The sequence below is a fragment of the Sapajus apella genome, unplaced genomic scaffold, assembly GCF_009761245.1.
Source record: "Sapajus apella isolate SASKATOON/1434 unplaced genomic scaffold, GSC_monkey_1.0 scaffold5, whole genome shotgun sequence".
In the NCBI taxonomy this organism is placed as follows: domain Eukaryota; kingdom Metazoa; phylum Chordata; class Mammalia; order Primates; family Cebidae; genus Sapajus; species Sapajus apella.
The window spans coordinates 7577524-7598007 of NW_022436945.1; the positions used below are offsets into that span (position 1 = coordinate 7577524).

Sequence of the window (20484 nt, forward strand, 5' to 3'; positions counted from 1 at the left end):
TTTGAAGCTCTGAAGTCAGGCATTGACTTTACTCTAGCAATGAAAGTCCTAGATGGCATCCTCTTTCAACAGAAGACTGTTTCATGTGCTGATACATTGAAAATCTGTTGTCTGGTGTAGCGACCTTCATCAATTATCTCAGCTAGATCTTCTGGACAGCCTGCTACGGCTTCTATGTCAGCACTTGCTGGTTCACCTCGCACTTTCATGTTATGGAGAGAGCTTTCTTTAAATCTCATGAACCAATCTCTGCCAGCTTCCAACTTCTCTCCTGCAGCTTCCTCTTAGCCTTCAAATAATTAAAGAGACCTAGGCCCTTGCTCTAGATTAGGTTTTGGCTTAACCAAATGTCACGGCTGGTTTGGTTTTCTACCTAGACCACTGAAACTTTCTCCCTATCAGCAATAAGCCTGTTTTGCTTTATCATTCATGTATTCACTGAAGTAGCACTTTTAATTTTCTTCAAGAACTTCTCCTTTGCTTACAAAATGTGATGCATTGTGCAGAAACTGTTTAATGCAATAGGAGTAGCTTTTGGTCCATCTTGACTTTCAACATATCTTTCTAAGCTTAGTGATTTATAGCTTTTGATTTAAAATAAGAGGTATGGCCGGGCATGGTGGTTCATGCCTGTAACCCTAGCACCACAGGAGGCTGAGGCAGGCGGATCACGAGGTCAGGAGTTTGAGACCAGCCTTATCAACACAGTGAAACCTTCCCTCTGCTGAAAATACAAAAAAATTAGCTGGGCACAGTGGTGCACGCCTGTACTCCCTGCTACTCAGGAAGCTGAGGCAGGAGAGTAGCTTGAACCCAAGAGGAGGAGGTTGGAGTGAGCCAAGATTGTGCCACTGCATTCCAGCCTGGTTGACAGAGTTAGACTCCGTCTCAAAAATAAATAAATAAAAATAAAAATGAAATAAAACAAAATAATAGGCATGTGACTCTTCCTCTCACTCAAACACTGAGGCCACTATAAGGTTCTTAATAGGCCTGACTTTAATACTGTTGTATTTCAGGGAAGAAGAGGGCCTGAGATGGGAAAATGACTGGTGGGTGGAACTGTCAGAATACACATATTTTATCTTCTCATACGGAAGTGGTTCGTGGTACCCCAAAACAATTATAATCATAACATCAAGGATCACCATAACAGATACAGTAGTAATACTAAAAAAGTTTGAAATATTGTGAGAATTACTGAACTGTAACACAGAAACATGAAGTGACCATGCTATAGGGAAAATGGTGCAAACAGACTTGTTCAATGCAGGGTTGCCACACACCTTCATTTTGTAAAAAATGCAAAATCTACAAAGTGCAATAAAGCGAAGCATAATAAAATAAGGTTTGCCCCTCTAGACCCAGTACTCAATAAAACGCTATCAAAAAGAATCCAGTAACATATTAAAAAGCATTATATACCATGAACAAGAAGGATTTATGTCAAGAATTCCAGGTTGGTTTAACATACAAAAATCAATCCACCCTGGCCAAGCATAGTAGCTCAAGCCTGTAATCCCAGCACTTGGGGATGGTAAGGTGGGCGGATTGCTTGAGCCCAGGACTTTGAGACCAGCCTGGGCAGCATGGTGAAACTCTGACTATATAAAAAATACAAACCTTTAGCTAGGCATTCGTGATGGCTGGCGCCTGTTGTCCTAGCTACTTGGGAAGCTGAGGTGGGAGGATCACTTGAGCCCAGTTGGGCAAGGCTGCAATGAACCATGACTGCACCACTGCACCCCAGCCTGGGTGACAAAGCAAGACCCTGTCTCAAAACAAAACAAAACAAAACAATAACAACAAAAAAACCAATCAATCCAAGTAATTCAGCATGTTAACAAACAGGATACAGAACAAAAGCTATGTAATCTCCATATATGTAGGAAAAAATCCCTGACAAAATAAAATTTTCTTTCATGGCAAAAACAGTGAACAGGCTAGGAAGAGAAGAAAATGTCCTTAATCTTATAAAAGATATCTGTAAAAAATCCACAGGAAACATCATACTTAATGGTGAAAGGCTAAAAGCTTTCCCCCAGAATGCTTTGTCAAGAACAAAACAAGGATACATGCTCTTGTTACTTCTATTCAACACTATACTGAAGTGTTCTAGCCAAAACAATAAAGCAAGAAAAATAAATAAAACATATCCGGATTGGCAAGGAAGAAGCAAAACTCTCTTTTTATATAAATCACATAATTTTGTGATATGTAAATTTAATTTAGATTACCACTGTATAATCTTGTATATTTGCATATAATCTTATATACATAATTCTAAGGAATCTATATACAGATATTAAGAGCTAATAATCAAGTTCACAAGGTTACAAGATAATAAATATACAAAAATGAATTTTATTTCTAACCAATAGAACGAAACAATTCCAAAATGCAATTTAAAAAATCACATTTACAATGGCATCACAAAGAATGAAATATTTATAAAAAATAAACTTGGAAAAGTAGAAGAGTTGTACACTGAAAACCACAAACATAATGAAGACTTAATAGGAACATGTCCTCTGTTCACAAACTGAAAAACTTAATATTGTTAAGATGGTAATACTCCCCAAACTGGATCAACAGGTTCAACACAATCCCCATCTAAATTCCAGATGGCAGTTTTATAGAAACTGGCAAGCTGATCCTAAAATTCACATGAAAATGCAAGGGACCTTGAATAGCCAAAATAATCTTGAAAGAGAACAAAATTGGAGGATTGGCACTTCCTAATTTCAAAGCTTACTGTAAACACAATAGTCAAGACTAGGTGTTACTGGATAGACATGCAGAACAATGGAAAAGAATTCAGTCCAAAAATAAATGTATTTATACACAGTTTATTTTTGATGAGTACCAAAGCAACTCAATGGGAGAAAGAATAATATTTTCAACAAATTATACTGGGGTGACTGGATATATCAATGCAAAATATGAAGCTGAACCTCTACCCCACACTATATATAAAAACTCACAGTGGATCTTTGATATAAATATAGGAGTATATTAACTCAAAGTGGATCAAAGATCTAAATATAGGAGACAAAATTATAAAACTCTTAGAAGACATGTGTAAATCTTATGACCTTGGATAGGCTATGATTTCTTAGATATGACACTAAAAGCACAAACAAGAACAAAATGGATACACAGAACTTCATGAAAATTAAAAATTTTAATCTTCAAAGAACACTATCAGGCAACAAAGACAGTCCACACAATGTGAAAAAAATATTTCTAAACTGTATGTCTTAGTAGGGTCCAATATTCACCATATATGAAGAACTCTCACAATTCAACAAAGACATGCTAAATTGTAAAAATGGGTAAATGATCTGAATAGACATGTCTACAAAGATGATGTTACTAATGGCTTATAAGTATATGACAAGATGTTTAGCATGATTAGTCACTAGGAAAATGAAAATCGAAACACTGAGATACTATTTCATAACCAGTAAGATTACTATAATAAAAAATGAATGTAGATAATAACAAGAGTTGTGGAGGATGTGAAAAAACTGGATTTATTGCATTTGGCAATGCAAAATGCTATAGCTACTTTGGAAAACAGATCAGCTGTTCCTGAAAAACGTAAATATAACACAGAGGAAGTGGTGAATACATGCAGCCCTAGCTACTCAGGAGACTCAGGCAGGAAAACTGCTTGAGCCCAGGTGTTGGTCCAGCCTGAGCAACATAGTGAGACTCCATTTCCATACACAAACACAAAGTAAAGAGTTTTCTACTGTTAAATTGCACAAGCCCAAAACTTCAATACAGTGTTAAATAGCAGGGAAAGAGGAGGATAATGTTTCATTCCAATTTTAGTTAGAATGCTGCTGGTGTTTCCACATTAAGTATTATGCTGGATTTAAACCTAGGATATATGTGTTTTACATTAAAAAAAAAAAAACATCAATTCCTGTTTTCCTGAATATTCATTTTTTGTTCCTCTTTAGATTAACAAGTAAATAATATCAAATGATTTCCTAAAATTGAACCACTTTTGCATTACTGGAATAAATGCCATGACTGTCATGTATCATTTTCTTAATGTAGCATAGGATTCTGTTTGATGCTTTTGTATACTGATATACATGAAATTGTTCTGTAGTTGTATGTATGTACCTTTGGTATGATCTTCACATAATTTTTATCTAGATTAATACCATACTCAAAAATAATTTGAAAACTGTCTTCTTCCATGTTCTGGAAAAATTTATAAAGCATTGAGATGACCTGATCTTAAAAGTTTTGGTAGAATATTCCTTTGAAATCTTCTGAGCTTGGTGCTTTTACTGAGCTTTCTTGATGCCTTTCCACATTTCTTTAGAAAAAAATGATGGTGAAACTTTTCCACTTCTTCTGGGACAATTTAACAAACCGGATTTTCTAAGGAAACAACCCATTTCACCTAAGTTGTGCAAAACAAAATCTTAGCATTTTTAAAATTATCTGTTTCAATAGTTATTCTCCCCTTGCCATGTCTTACATTTTAATACTTTCTCTGTTATCCCCTTCTCTTCCTCCCATTCCTACCCCTACCAATTAGGTTAACCAGTGATCTGTCTACTTCGTTGACTTTTTCAAAGAACCAATTTTTTTTTTAACTTACTTTTTAGTACTATTGTTTTTGTCTTCAACCTCATTAATTTTTTGCTTTAATCTTTATTATTTCCTTCCTTGTTCTTTATTCTTATTTGTGATTTTTCCTAGCTTTCTTTTGATGAAAATGTAACTTATTTTTTCTTTAATTTATGGCTGTAAACACATAAGGCTGTTGAGTCTTTAGAAATTCTGAAACTTTACTTTCTTCACTTTACCCCTAAAGTTGTTTAAAAGAGCATTTACATTGCAGGTAAATAAGATTTTTTAAATGTTATGTTATTCATGTCCATCTTTATTGCATTATAATAAAATTTTTTTGGTATTATTTCTACTTTATGGAACTTAGTTTTTGACTTAATACACAAAATTTTTTTGTGAATATTCTATGTATACTTGGGAAGAAATTACATTTCATGTTATTTGAGAATCGAGTTCAATATATATTCATAAAATATCCCTGGCTGTGCTTTCAGGTCTTTTATATCCTTACTTATTTTAGATTCACTTCACTTATCTTGGACTAAAAATGATGTGCTAATTCTGTGTATTTGTCCTTCTAAATTCTCTGTAGTTTCTGTCTAGAAAAATGGTTGCTAATGTTATCTGATACACAGATACTAGCAGATGTTACATCTACATTATGATTTATGGTCTTTAACACTATGAAGTAGCCCTTTTCCCCCCTAATTTTTACCCTAGCTCACATTAGAATTGATCTTGGCTTTCTTTATTGTTTTCGTTTGCTGTCCATACCTTTTTTCACTCCTTTTAGTCTTTTAAAATTATTTTATTTTCTTCTGAATATATACAGCTCAAACCCGAGTCTTGCTTCATGAACCATTCTGGCCATCTGTTTAATAGGTGAGTTCAGTGTTTTTACATGTCCTACAGTGACTCAGATATTAGTGTCAGCTTACAGAATTTTTTATTTTTCTTTCTTCATGTGGTCCATTTTTTTTGCTTTGTAAAATTTTTCAGTATTTAAGATAGTTTGTCTTTTTATTGATTACTAGTTTTACCTACTACTTCTTATGATGTCATTAGTTCCCCTTTTCCTTAGTTAGGTTGTTTGGTATTCAGGTTTCAAATGATACCTTTGATTCCTACATAATACCTATGTGACACTCAATGAATTTTTCCTACTTCATTTCCCACTCTTCTCAACATTCACTCTGCTTTAGCCTTAGATAAAATATGGCCAATGCTCACAATCACTCCTTTTGCCATTTATTAATTGCATGAAATGTTCCATTGCGTATGAGGGTGGGCAAGTAGGGCAACATATGTGGCCCATCATCTTTTGTAGATAAAGTTTTACTGAAACACACCCACACTAATTCATTAATATGCTGCCTATGGATATTTTTGTTATAATGGCAAATATGGAAAACTGTCATAGAGACCATATTGCCTGCAAAATCTACAATATTTACTCTCTATGTCCTTTACAGAAAATGTTTGCTGACTACAGCTCCAGTAGATTATTCCAGTAGTGCTTTAAATACAGTATTTCTTTAGGTTTTGCATGTTTAATTATGTTTTGACCACTGTCATACATGAAATACAACTTGACACAAAAGTTTCACTTATTCTTTAACTTCTTTGAAAATGTTGCTCTGGGGTTGTCTTTCTTTAAATGTTCTTGTTGAGAATTTTGATTCATCTGATTTTTATCTTGTGACTTAGTATTTTTGTCTTGAGGTCCACTGGGTTTTCCCTTTCTTAAAATTATCATAGTTTTACCAGGATGTCTCAAGGTTTGCTTCTGTGTCAATTATCCCAGGTACATAGTGACCTATATAGTTTCAAATATATTTCTGGAAAGTTTTCTCAAATTATAGTTTCAATATGTTCCACTATTTTGTTTTATTCTTTGGAGCTCCAATTATACCTGTATTGGATTTTTTGTTGTTCGATCATTGTTTTACCAACAACTTTTTTTCTTTACCTTTTCTACAATTTTATCTCATTTTCATTCTCTCTGCCATTTTCATAGCTTTCTCCAAAGACTCTTATATTCTTAGTCAAATCTGTTCTCCTTTGAAATTAAGCCTTTATTTTTAAGAGGATTTTTTCTAAAATTGTATTGCTAAGTTAAGTTTCAGTTCCCATCTTCCTTTTTATCTATTTCTTTTTGAATGTCTAGATTTTTTATCAGGTGTTTTATCATATCTGTCAATGCTTCTTTTAAGAATACACAATTAACTTTGAAGTGTTATGATGTATCATTCTTCTGTTTTTCTACTTGTTTTGTTTTTAGAGAGAATTTCTTATGTCCTACATTCTATTCATTTTGAATTACTTTATATTCCCAAACCAGCAATTACTATTATACATAAAAAACTGCTGTATACAGAGAGAATCTGGATGAAAAGAATCCTTATACTAGTATAGTATATTTTCTTTAGTAGTGCATTTTGAATGGTAGAATGGAACGAAGGGTTGATGTGCTTTCAGTTTTATGATTCTCTTTTGTTTCTACAGGACCCTTAATTTCTTCCATTTATTAACAAGATTCTAAGTAATATTCCTTCTAAGTCACCCTTGTCTTCTTCAGAAATGGTACCTTGCCAAGACTGCTACCTCTGGTCCTGTGATTTTAAGGCTCTTCTTTTTTATTTCCTAGTATCAAGTACTCAGACTTCAGGGATTTTTCATGGAGTACAGGGATTTTTAGGGAAGTGATAATATTATGATGATACTGTAATGAAGGATACATGACCAGGTATTTGGCAAACCCATAGAACTGTAAAACATATGCAAAACGATCCTAATGTAAACTACGAACTTTAGTTAACAATAATATATCAATATTTGTTCACCAATTGTAACAAATGAAACACACCAATGAAAGGTGTTACCGGGGAAACTGAGCAGGTGTGGGAAAGTGATTATCTGGGAATTCTTTACTTCCTGTTTAGTTCTTCTATAAATCTAAATCTGTTCTATTAATTGAAAATTAAAACAAAACAAAAAATTGAATAAGTGAAAATCTATTATTTGACTTCATGTTTTTTCCTTTAAAAAGCATTCAGTAGATGGCACCAGAGATCTTTTGAAATAAGAAATCACTAGATGCACTGTATAATTCATAATGCTTAGTTTTGATGTTGATACATGCTCTTGAGATCCTATTTATTCATTAATGAATAATATAATTGATGCTCTGAGAAAGGTGTGTTGAAGACAAATTTAGCTGCAAGTTTTATCACTGAGTAAGTAAATAATCATGGAAATGTAGGAATACGGATCTGCAGAATTATGGAGCAAGAATAATTTTACATTATGGGTACATTTTTAAACTCCAACTCACATTTTGACAACTACATAGCACCTTCATTTTGCACTTCTTTACTACTAGTGAGTATCTCATTAGTAAAACTGTTTTTCTCCACAGATTAAAAGCATTCATGAAACATAGTATCAAGGTATTTTAAAATATATTTTCTCCTCAGGCTAGGACAGAATAAAGCATTAAGTCTTTCTAAAAAACAGAGGGTGAAAACTAATTAATTACCCACTATGTAACTAACTGCACACTCACTGGCATTCAAACTGACATACTCAATATGCAGTTTCATAGAGAACAAATCAAGCAGTCCTGACTAAAAAAAAAAAAAAAAAAAAAAAAAAAAAGTGATCTTATACTGATGCCTGGTTATTACATACTTTGCCCATTAATGAAGCCCCAATACTATATATGGCCACTTTGGTAGGTACAGAAGAAGAAAGAAGGAATAAAAGTAACATCTGGAGAGAAGACTGAAATACATTCTTGTTCTTCCAGATTTAGAATCCAATTCTCAGAAAACAAATTATCAATGATGGCAGTGCTGAAATAACACACATCAAATACATTAACCATTAATTGCCATTACAGTCTTTTATAACTTGGAAATGAATGACTACCTAACATGTATTTCCATGAAAAAAAAATATCACTCAGAGTTCCAAATGAATTAATCAGTAATATGGTTTAGATGTTTCGTCCCCTCCAAATCTCATGTTGAAATGTGACCTGCAATGTTAAAGGTGGGTCTAGTGGGAGGTGTTTGGGTTACGGGGCATATCCCTCAAAGATGGCTTGGTGCTAACCTTACAGTAATGAGTGAATTCTCACTCTATGAGTTCATGTGAAATTTGGTTGTTTTAAAGAGCTTATACCTTTCTTCCTTCCCTCCCTCTCCCTTTCTCTCTCGTTCTTCCTCCCTTACCATGTGATATACCAGCTCCTCCTCCATCTTACAATTATGCCATGATTGTAAACTCCCTGAGGCCCTCACCAGAAGTAGACGGTGGCACCACACTTCTTGTGCTGCCCGTAGAACCGTGAGTCAAAATAAACCTCTTTATAAATCACCTAGTCTTAGTTATTCCTTTATGGCAATGCAAACAGACTGACACGATCAATAAATTTTTAGAACATAATTTAACTGCAATTGAAAAACAACAAAAACATGGAATGAAATTAAGTGTAGGTACACAGTAATTGAAAAGCAATTTTGGAATTAAATCCTCTGAAAGTATATTACACATTACTGGGTGATAAAAAAACTATGACCACTGAAAGATCTCTGATTTGCCCATAAATATTAAATAAGCATGCTAATCTTAGCTTTAAAGAGTAAACTATTCACCTATATCTTTGGAAATACACACTGGAAAATATATAGCTAATGATTTCCAATCTTTTCTAATTCCCTACTTCTAATTCAAAGACATTGTCAATAAGAAGCAAGTAGCTTGGTGTGGTAATTTTTATAAAGAATAATATCAATTTGATTCCAGTATAATATTAATGTGTTTGACCTACAGTCTTAGTGGAGATAATTATATAACTTCTTAAGGCTTTTTGAAATGTTAAAAATAGGTCCTAAACTTTTATCCACTTTTCAGGACTACTGAAATTCTGATCTACCAGATTTTAAATAAAATAGAATCCAGTCTTATAATGACAAAAAAAGAAACAAAAATCCAGAAAGATAAAATCAGAGATAGTGCAGAGCTTAGAACACTGGTTTCCTATCTCCCAGTACAGTATTTTTTTTCACCTGATCATGAGGTCTCATCAACAAAAACAATAAAACCCGTATTGCTTTTTATTCAAATCTATTTAGTTCTTGAGTACACATAGTTTGAACAGAACGTTCAGATAACAAAGGGATATTGCAGAATCTAAATCTATTTGGTTTCTGAATTTTCAATAGCAAGGACTTTATTTGAAAATTTATCCAAGATAGCCAAATAGGAACAGCTCTGGAGTGCAGTTCCCAGCGAGAACACAGAGGGTGAGTGATCACTGCATTTCCAAGTGCATTGTTACTGCCCACAGACCAGGAGATTCCTGGGTGGAAAAGTACCATGAGTCTCTAGCACGGCTGTTTCAGCCGGTACAGCAGGTCTCCGAATAAAAACTCACACCAATCTGGGTGCCTTTTCAACTGGCGCCGGGAATGCCTACGGGACAGAGTCGCCCATTCAACTGAAAAAAAGGGGGCTGAAACAGGGAGCCAGGTGATCTGGCTTGGCAGGTCCTACCCCCACAAAGGCCAGCAATCTGAAATGCTCTGGATTGAGAGTTTCACAGCAAGCACAGCTGGACATGGGACGGTCCAGCTCTGTGGGGGAAAGGGTGTCCGCCATTACTGAGGCAGTCTGCCATTACTGAGACAGCTCGCCATTACGGAGGCAGATCATCATTACCAAGGCAGTTCTAACTAAACCTCTATAAACAAAAGTGCAAGGAGGTTCACACAGCAGCTGGGTAGAGCTCAAGGCAGCTCAGCAACACCTCTGCTGGCAAACTGTGACTAGGCTACCTCCCTGCTGGGCAGGGCATCTCTGAAAAAAGGCAGCAGCACATCAGGAACTTACAAATAAAGCCCCACCTTCCCAGGAAAGAGCACCTGGGAAAAAAAGGTGGTCATGGGTTCCACTGCAACAGACTTAAACGTACGTGCCCAGCAGCTCTGAATGGAACAATGGAGCTCACAGCTCAGCACTTGAGCTCCTGTAAGGGACAGACTGTTTCCTCAAGCAGCTCCCCGACCCCTGTATATCCAAAGAGACACCTCATAGAGAAGAGCTCAGGCGGACATCTGGCGGGTATCCTTCTGGGACAAAGATAACAGAAGAAGAAACTGGCAGCAACCCTTACTGTTCTGCAGCTGCTGCAGGTGATCCCCAGGCAAGTAGGGTCTGGAGTAGACCTCCAGCAGACCTACAGCAGAGGGGCCTGTTAGAAGGAAAACTAAAAAACAGAAAGAAGTAACTTCAACATCAACAAAAAGAACGTCCACTCAGAGACCCCATCCAAAAGTCACTAACTACAAAGACTACAGGTAGACAAATCCAAACAAATGGGAAGAAACCAGTGCAAAAAGGATGCAAACACCCAAAACCAGAACGCCTCTCCTCCTCCAAGGGATCACAACTTCTCACCAGCAAGGGAACAAGGCTGGATGGAGAATGAGTCTGATGAATTGACAGAAACAGGCTCTAGAAAGTGGGTAATAACAAACTTCTCTGAGCTAAAAGAACATATTCTAACCCAATGCAAAGAAACTAAGAACTTGAAAAAAAGGTTTGACAAAATGCTAAGGAGAATAAATAGCATTTATTTATAAATGAAATGATGGAGCTGAAAAGAATATAAATGAATTGATGGAGCTAAAAAACACAACACGAGAACTTCACGAAATATACACAAGTCTCAATAGCCAAATTGACCAAGCAGAAGAAAGGATATCAGAGACTGAAGATCAACTCAATGAAATAAAATGAGAAGGCAAGATTAGAGAAAAAAGAGTAAAAAGAAATAAACGAAGCCTCCAAGAAATAACGGGATTATGTGAAAAGACCTAATCTACATTTGATAGGTGTGCTTGAATGTGACAGAGAGAATGAATGCAAGCTGGAAAATACTCTTCAGGATATAATCCAGGAGAACTTCCACAACTTAGCAAGGCATGCCAATATTCAAGTCCAGGAAATACAGAGAACACCACAAAGATATTCCTCAAGAAGAGCAACCCCAAGGCACATAATCGTCAAATTCACCAGGGTTGAAATGAAGGAGAAAATACTGAGGGCAGCCAGAGAGAAAAGTTGGGTTACCCACAAAGGGAAGCCCATCAGACTCACAGCGGAGCTCTCTGCAGAAACCCTAGAAGCCAGAAGAGAGTGGGGCCAATATTCAATATCCTTGAATAGAAAACATATTGAAAAGAAAAGAAATTTCAACCTAGAATTTCATATCCAGCCAAAGTAAACTTCATAAGCGAAGGAGAAATAAAATCCTTTACGAACAAGCAATTGCTCAGAGATTTCATCACCACCACGCCTGCCTTAAAAGAGCTCCTGAAAGAAGCACTAAACATAGAGAGGAACAACCACTATTAGCCACTCCAAAAAGGTACCAAATGGTAAAGAGCATCGACACAATGAAGAAACTGCATCAACTATTGGGCAAAACAACCAACTAGCATCAAAATGGCAGGCTCAAATTCACACATAACAATATTAACCTTAAATGTAAATGGACTAAATGCCCAAATCAAAAGACACAGACTGGCAAAATGGATAAAAAGTCAAAAACCATCAGTGTGCTGTATCCAGGAAACCCATCTCACATGCAAGGATACACATAGGATCAAAATAAAGGGCTGGATAAAGATATATCAAGCAAATGGACAGCAGAAAAAAAAAAGCAGGAGTTGCAATCCTAGTCTCTGATAAAATAGACTTTAAAACAACAAAGATCAAAAAAGACAAAGAAGGACATTACATAATGGTAAAAGGATCAATGCAACAAGAAGAGCTAATGATCCTAAATATACATGCACCCAATACAGGAGCATCCAGAAACATAAAGCAAGTTCTTAATGACCTACAAAGAGACTTAGACTCCCACACAATAATAGTGGGACACTTTCACACTCCACTGTCAATATTATACAGGTCAACAAGACAGAAAATTAACAAGGATATACGGGATTTGAACTCAGATCTGGACCAAGCAAACCTAATAAACATTTACAGAACTCTCTATCCCAAATCCACAGAATATACATTCTTCTCAGCACCACATCACACCTCCTCTAAAACTGACCACATAATTGGAAGTAAATCACTCCTCAACAAATGCAAAAGAAAGGAAACCATAACAAACAGTCTCTCAGATCGTAGTGCAATCAAATTAGAACTCAGGATTAAGAAACTAACTCAGAACTGCACAACTTAATGGAAACTGAGCAACTGGCTCTTGAATGTTGACTGGATAAAGAATGAAATAAAGGCAGAAATAAAGATGTTTTCAAAATGAACGATAACGAAGACACGATGTACCAGAATCTCTGAGACACATTTGTCTAGAGGAAAATATATAGCAATAAATGCCCACATGAGAAACAAGGAAAGATCTAAAATCGACACCCTATCATCGAAATTGAAAGAGCTAGAAGAGCAAGATCAAAAAAACTCAAAAGCTAGCAGAAGACAAGAAATAACTAAGATCAGAAAAGAACTAAAGGAGATATAGACACAAAAAACTTCAAAAAATTCAATAAATCCAGGAGCTATTTTTTGAAAAGATCAACAAAATAGACCACTAGCCAGGTTACAAGAGAAAAGAGAAGAATCAGATGCAATAAAACAATAAAGGAGATATCACCACCGATACCACAGAAGTACAAACTACCATCAAAGATTACTACAAACAACTCTATGCACATAAACCAGTAAACCTGGAAGAAATGGATAAATTCCTGGACACTTGAACCCTCCTAAGCCTAAACCAGGAAGAAGTAAAAACCATGAATAGACCAATAATAAGAGCTGAGGCTGAGGCAGCAATTAACAGCCTACCAACCAAAAAAAGCCCAGGTCCACATGGGTTCACAGCCGAATTCTACCATACAAAGAGGAGCTGGGACCACTCCTTTTGAAACGATTCCAAACAATCCAGAAAGAGGGAATCCTTCCCAAATTGCTTTATGAGACCAACATCATCCTGATACCAAAACCCGGCAGAGACTCAACAAAAAAGGAAAACTTCAGGCCAATATCCATGATGAACATAGATGAAAAATCTTCAACAAAATACCAGCAAACCCAGTGCAACAGCACATCCAAAAGCTTATCCATCACGATCAAGTAGGCTTCATCCCGGGATGCAAGGCTGGGTCAACATACGCAAGTCTATAAATGTAATTCACCACATAAACAGAACCAAAGACAACAACCACATGATTATCTCAATAGATGCAGGGAAGGCCTTTGACAAAATTCAAGAGCGCTTTATACTAAAAACTCTCAATAAACTGGGTATTGATGGAACGTATCTCAAAATAATAAAAATTATTTACGACAAACCCACAGCCAGTATCATACTGAATAGGCAAAAACTGGAAGCATTCCGTTTGAAATCTGGCACTAGACAAGAATGCCCTCATTCACCACTCCTATTCAATATAGTATTGGAAGTTCTAGCCAAAGATATCAGGCAAGAAAAAGAAATAAAGGGTATTCACTTAGGAAAGGAGGAAGTCAAATTGTCTCTATTTGCAGATGACATGATTGTATATTTAGAAGATCCCATCATCTCAGCCCAAAATCTCCTGAAACGGATAAGCAACTTCAGCAGTCTCAGGATACAAAATCAATGTGCAGAAATCACAAGCATTCCTATACACAAATAACAGATTTAAAGAGAGCTAAATCAAGAATGAACTGCCATTCACAATTGCTACAAAGAGAATAAAATACCTAGGAATACAACTAACAAAGGACGTTAAGGACCTCTTTAAGGTGAACTACAAACCACTACTCAAGTAAATAACAGAGGACACAAACAGATGGAAAAACATTCCATGCTCATGGTTAAGAAGATTCAATATTGTGAAAATGGCCATACTGCCCAAAGTCATTTACAGGGTCAACGCTATCCCCATCAAGCTACCTATGACCCTCTTCACAGAAATGGAAAAAAACCACCTTAAATTTCATATGGGACCAAAAGAGAGCCCACATGGCCAAGTTAGTTCTAAGCAAAAAGAACAAAGCTGGAGGCATCACACTACCTGACTTCAAACTATACTAAGAAGGCTACAGTAATCCAAACAGCATGGTTCTGGTACCAAAACAGAGACATAGACCAATGGAACAGAACAGAGGCCTTGGAGGCAATGCCAAATATCTACAACCATCTGATCTTTGACAAACCTGGCAAAAACAAGCAATGGGGAAAGGATTCCCTGTTTAATAAATGGTGTTGGGAAAACTGGCTAGCCATGTGCAGAAGGCAGAAAATCGACCCCTTCCTGACACCTTACAGTAAAATTAACTCCAGATGGATTAAAGACTTAAACGTAAGACCTACCACCATAAAAATCCTAGAAGAAAACCTATGCAAAACCATTCAGGACACAGCATAGGCAAGGACTTCATGACTAAAATACCAAAAGCATTGTCAACAAAAGCCAAAATAGACAAATGGGATATAATTCAAGTACAGTGCTTCTGCACAGCAACAGAATCAATCATTAGAGCGAACTGGCAAGCAACAGAATGGGAAAAAATTTTTGCAATCTACCCATCTGACAAAGGGCTAATATCCAGAATCTACAAGGAACTAAAACAGATTTACAAGAAAAAACAAACAAACCCATCCAAAAGTGGGCAAAGGATATGAACAGACAATCTTCAAAAGAAGACATATATGAGGCCAAAAAACATATGAAAAAATGCTCATCATCACTGGTCATTAGAGAAATGCAAATCAAAACCACACTGAGATACCATCTCATGCCAGTTAGAATGGCGATCATTAAAAAATCTGGAGACACCAGGTGTTGGAGAAGATGTGGAGAAATAGGAACATTTTTAACATTGTTGGTGGGAGTGCAAATTAGTTCAACCATTGTGAAAGACAGTGTGGCGATTTCTCAGGGACCTAGAAAAAGAAATTCCACTTGACCCAGCAATCCCATTACCGGGTATATATCCACAGGATTAGAAATCGTTCTATTATAAAGACACATACACACATTATCTTCACTGTGGTACTGTTTACAATAACAAAGACCCAGAACCAACTCAAATGTACATTGATGACAGACTGAACAGGGAAAATGTGGCATATATACATCATGGAATACTGTGCAACCATAAAAAACGATGAGTCTGTGTCCTTTGTAGGGACATGGGTGAACCTGGAAACCATCATTCTCAGCAAACTGACACAAGAACAGACAATCAAACACCATATGTTCTCACTCATAGGCATGTGTTGAAGCATGAAAACACATGGACACAGGGAGGGGAGCATCACACACTGAGGTCTGTTGGGGAGACTAGGGGAGGGACAGCGAGGGGTAGGGAGTTGGGGAGGGATAACATGGGGAGAAATGCCAGATATAGGTGATGGGGAGGCAGCAAACCACATTGCCATGTATGTACCTATACAATAATCCTGCATGTTCTTCACACGTACCCCAGAACCTAAAGTGCAATATATATATATATATATATATATATATATGAAGAAAATTTATCTGAATTTACTTAATTCCTGAGTTTAGATAATGAAAGCTGAAACAAAGAAAGACACCTATATTTAAGAAGAGGTTAAGGAAGAACATTTATGTATCATTTTCCTTTTCACATATGTGTTTGTAATTCTACCCTTCCCTCCCCTTCGGATTTTTTATAGTAGGGGTGGCACAATAACTTAGTTTAATTAGGAAATATCGTTTCAGTTTCCCCCAAGTCCAAACCTTTTCACACAGAATATTGTAGGAAGTTCCTAATCACCTCCAGCAGCATGATGTAAAATAGGTTAAGTTGAACAAATATTTAAGTCAATATGCTCAGTGCTCATGTGTCACTTTTCATTATTCGACAATAGTTTCATAATGCATTATATACATTTTATAAACTTACATAATTTACATACAGGGGTAACAAATTTATGAAATCATATATATGAGATGCCCCCCACAATCCTCCTGAACAATTCAAACCCAGCTTAGGTGGGTCTCTGTTTCTTGTTCCCATTCCTTAATGCCAAAATAACACTGCTCTGGGTTAACATTTTAGTTATTTCCAAGTTTTCTGACAAATTTTGCCAACATTCTATTGCAACTATTTTTCTAGGACATTGTAATGTACTTCCACTGCTAGACACATCTAACAAAACAAGCTCTAGCAGCTATACTATGTCAGACAACTGGAGTAAAAAAAGTAAAAAGGCAGAGTTCTATAATAAAAAGTGTTATTTTCCACAACCATTGTATTATATCATAAAAATCTAGTAATCCCTCAATATAGAGTAATATTAATAAATCTAACTTTTTAAAGCATTTGTCAAGTAGAATATAAGAATGGCAATAATCTGAACTGCTCAAATTCATAATAAACAACTGATTTTCACATTTTCATTCAAAATCTCCTGTGATGAAGGCAGTAACTGGAAAACCTTACAGATTTAGATTTCTTCTCTTTTTTCACATCATTCTCCATAGAAACATATTAGCAAGTATGATACTTAGAACACCAAAAGGGAAACATCAGCACACACACTTGCCCCCATAACAAAGAGGCATATTTAAGACATACAAAAAGAAAAATTTTAAGTCATTATATTAATTACTACGTTATCTATTGGTAAGCCTAGCTGTATAGTTTTCAAATTAAAAGAGGAACTAAAGGCAATACAATAGAACAAAGTCTGGTCTACTTTTATATCTAGCATTGAAGCACCAAAAGAGTCATCTGACCTGGGCTGCACATTTATAAACTTATATTTAGAATTTTAATATAATTTTCAAAGTAGGTTATATGTTTACATGTGGCAGAAGTAAAAGGAGACTTCAGCCTTATAAATTTAAACTTGTATCCTACTGGGCTACCCTGATAATTACATATTAATACTCTTTAATGACCTTGTGAGTATAGTTTTATTTCATTTTATAACTGTGTCTAAAGCTTAATTTACTACACTATTTAGAAGATAAAACAATTTTTATAACCCATTCAAAAAATAAAGTTGCTAAGTCTTTCTCAATCTGTTTCAGAGTTCCCCTTTCTTATTTTCTTAGTTGTCTTAGTCTTGATTTAGTTTCTTCCATGTGTCTAGTTTCTTTACCTACCCCAGGGAGGGCATCGAAACTAATTCATCTTCAACCTCACAAGGTTAATCTACCCAACTAATTAGGGACAAAGTATATAAAAGCCCTTCAACCAGGCTAAAGCACTATTCAACAAACATAAAACATTAGTAATTATCTGACAAAGGACTTTTATCCAGAATCTATAACGAACATCTACAAATCAAAAGATAGCAAAGAACCCAATTAAAAATGGGCAAATGACTTGAACAGATCCTTTAAAAAGGAAGATATATGAATTGTCTATAAAAACTGGAAAACATGCTCAATATCATTAGTCACCAGGGGAATGCAATTTAAAGCAAAATGAGATACCATTTCACACCCACTAGAATAGCTAGTAACAGACTGATAACACTAATTGCTCACAGGCATGTGGAGCAACTGTAACTCTTACATATTGCTATTAAGACTCAAAGAATACATTTTCTACAATAGTTTGGCAGTTTATAACATAAATAGCTTTTATATTTTATAATACAAATAGCTATTATATTTTATAATATATTTTAAATACACGTTGATCAAATAACCCAGCAATTCTACTCCTGGGTATTTTCCCAAGAGAAATGGAACACATGTCTAAAAAAAGACTTGCACAAGAATGTTCACAGCAGCCTCTTTAATAATCCCTAGCTATTTCTTATAACTCCATTTACAGAAAGTAGTAAGAAAATACAAAGAATCAAAAATTATTCTTGAAATTTAACTCTGGGTGAACAGGAAAGCATCAACGGCACTAATTAAAGGAGAACATAGGGGGGAAAAAGAACAAGGTTTAAAAGCAAAATAAGTTTAGTTTTAGCTCAGTGACTTAAAATTCTTCCCATAATATACACGTGGAGGTGTCTAGAAAATAGTAATGAAAGGGGGAAAGAGGCGGTGGCTCATGTCAACAGAAGTGAAGTGTTGAAGCCAAGAGAGGGAGTGAAATCTGGAAAAAAAGTATAGGTACATGTACATGTATATTTATATATTGCATATATATGTATATATATATATCTGTATATATATATATGTGTGTATATATATATCTGTACATATAAAATCTAAGAACACTGTCCTTAACATATGACATTCTAGGGACAGTATGAAGATTAAATAGTAAAGGTGGGAAACAGAATTCTTAAACTATTTTTGTAAAAGGACTCCTCTGGCAGTGTGGTGAAGCCCACAGGCTCTTTCTCTGAATTGTGTTTTTAAATGAATGAATATACAGGAAACAAACTATATTAAAATATAGTTGTCAACCTTTCTTTAGAAAAATTAAGATGTAATATATATACACCTCTTTTTAATGCATTAAAATATATAATCTAGTAGTAGGTCTAATATCTACCATAATTTCAAAGTAGTGAGAATGTAAAAAATAATTCAAGATATGATGTAAAAATGTTTATGATTTCTGTTACTGGAACAGGTATTACTAATACCACTGTTGTTTGCTGTCTATGCTTACAGTTGAAGTAAATGCTATATTTCAACTAAAGGTCAATGGAAAAAAAACCCGTAATTTTTTCACCCATTCAAGTTTATGGACCCATGAAATCCTAACCATGAAGTTTTGGGTGAACTATGTGAATCCCAGGTTAAGAACCTCTGAGCTAGAAAGTAATATTAAAGAGATAAATAGTATCATGAGAATTATAGTAGCAAAGCAGTATATGCTGATTTTAAGTTGCAATGATAAAATGCTATATTCACTGCTTCATTTCTTATAACTGTGAGGTAGATAAAGAGAGGCCAGAGAACAATCTGCCAAGCAAAATAAAGGAGAAAAGATTCAGAGGTTTCTGAATATTATCAGAAAAAGAAAACAAATGTTTAAAAATGTATCCCCATCAGAAATCATTGATAACCACCATAACATAGACTGCCAATACAAAAATTATTCTCTATCAATGTTCCCAGACATTCCACTCCCATTCTGCTTCATCCAGCTTCCACTTCCTATATAATCTAACAATATATTCCACCACGCAAGACAAGTTCAGAAGAGATAAATAATAATGGCACAAGTCTTCCAGCTTACTCTCAATATATGAAACACTTAATTATGGTAATTGAAAAGGAAGAGAGTAAACCATTTCTTCTTATAGGGAAGCAGTCAAGCAATTTACTCTAGATACATTATCTCAATGTTCATATTTCTCTACACAATAGTCAGGATTGTAGTGGAAATTTGACTAGAAATTATTTGGAATGCTGAATCATTTCCCATGACAGACTTTTTTTTTTTTTTTTTTTTGCCTCTTCAACAGTGATGACACTTGCTATTAAGTAGTATAAATCTCTGACCCATCAAAGGAGTCATTCAGATACTGCCTTATTCTTATTACAGCCACCTTCAACACAGCTTTGAAGTTACTGTCTAGAGGCTACTGTGGAGAATTACAGTTAGGGGTGCCACAAATATTTGACTTGTTAAAACATAACCAATATAACCAGTACGGTACTTAAGAGATGCCAAAATTTTTATATAAGCTTTTGGATCTGCTATAGCTGGGGCATTCCTAGGAACAAATGCAAAACAAAGTAAAAGTGTTAAAAAGCAGATTTGTTTCCAAAGAAAATCTAATATTTTGACAACAGAGTGAAACCCAAATAAGAGTAAAAAGTCTATTCTAAATTACTTAAGTTTTGTAAGGACCACTATGAACTGCTATAGGGTTTAAATGTATTATTCTCTGGTAACAAG

General features: G+C 35.3%; 1 protein-coding gene across 25 annotated transcripts in view; it reads right to left on the reverse strand.

Annotated features, from left to right (window-relative positions):
• LCORL (ligand dependent nuclear receptor corepressor like) overlaps window positions 1-20484 on the reverse strand; it is a 186990-nt gene that overhangs the window by 86823 nt on the left and 79683 nt on the right. Inside the window, exon 1 of one of the 25 annotated variants that reach the window (XM_032273252.1) lies at window positions 1624-10434. The exons of the other annotated variants lie outside the window; for them this stretch is intronic. Coding sequence (XP_032129143.1) covers window positions 1624-1729 — 106 coding nt within the window. The 5' untranslated portion in view covers window positions 1730-10434. Of the gene's footprint in view, window positions 1-1623; window positions 10435-20484 lie in introns of those variants that run through there. 25 annotated transcript variants of the gene reach the window in all.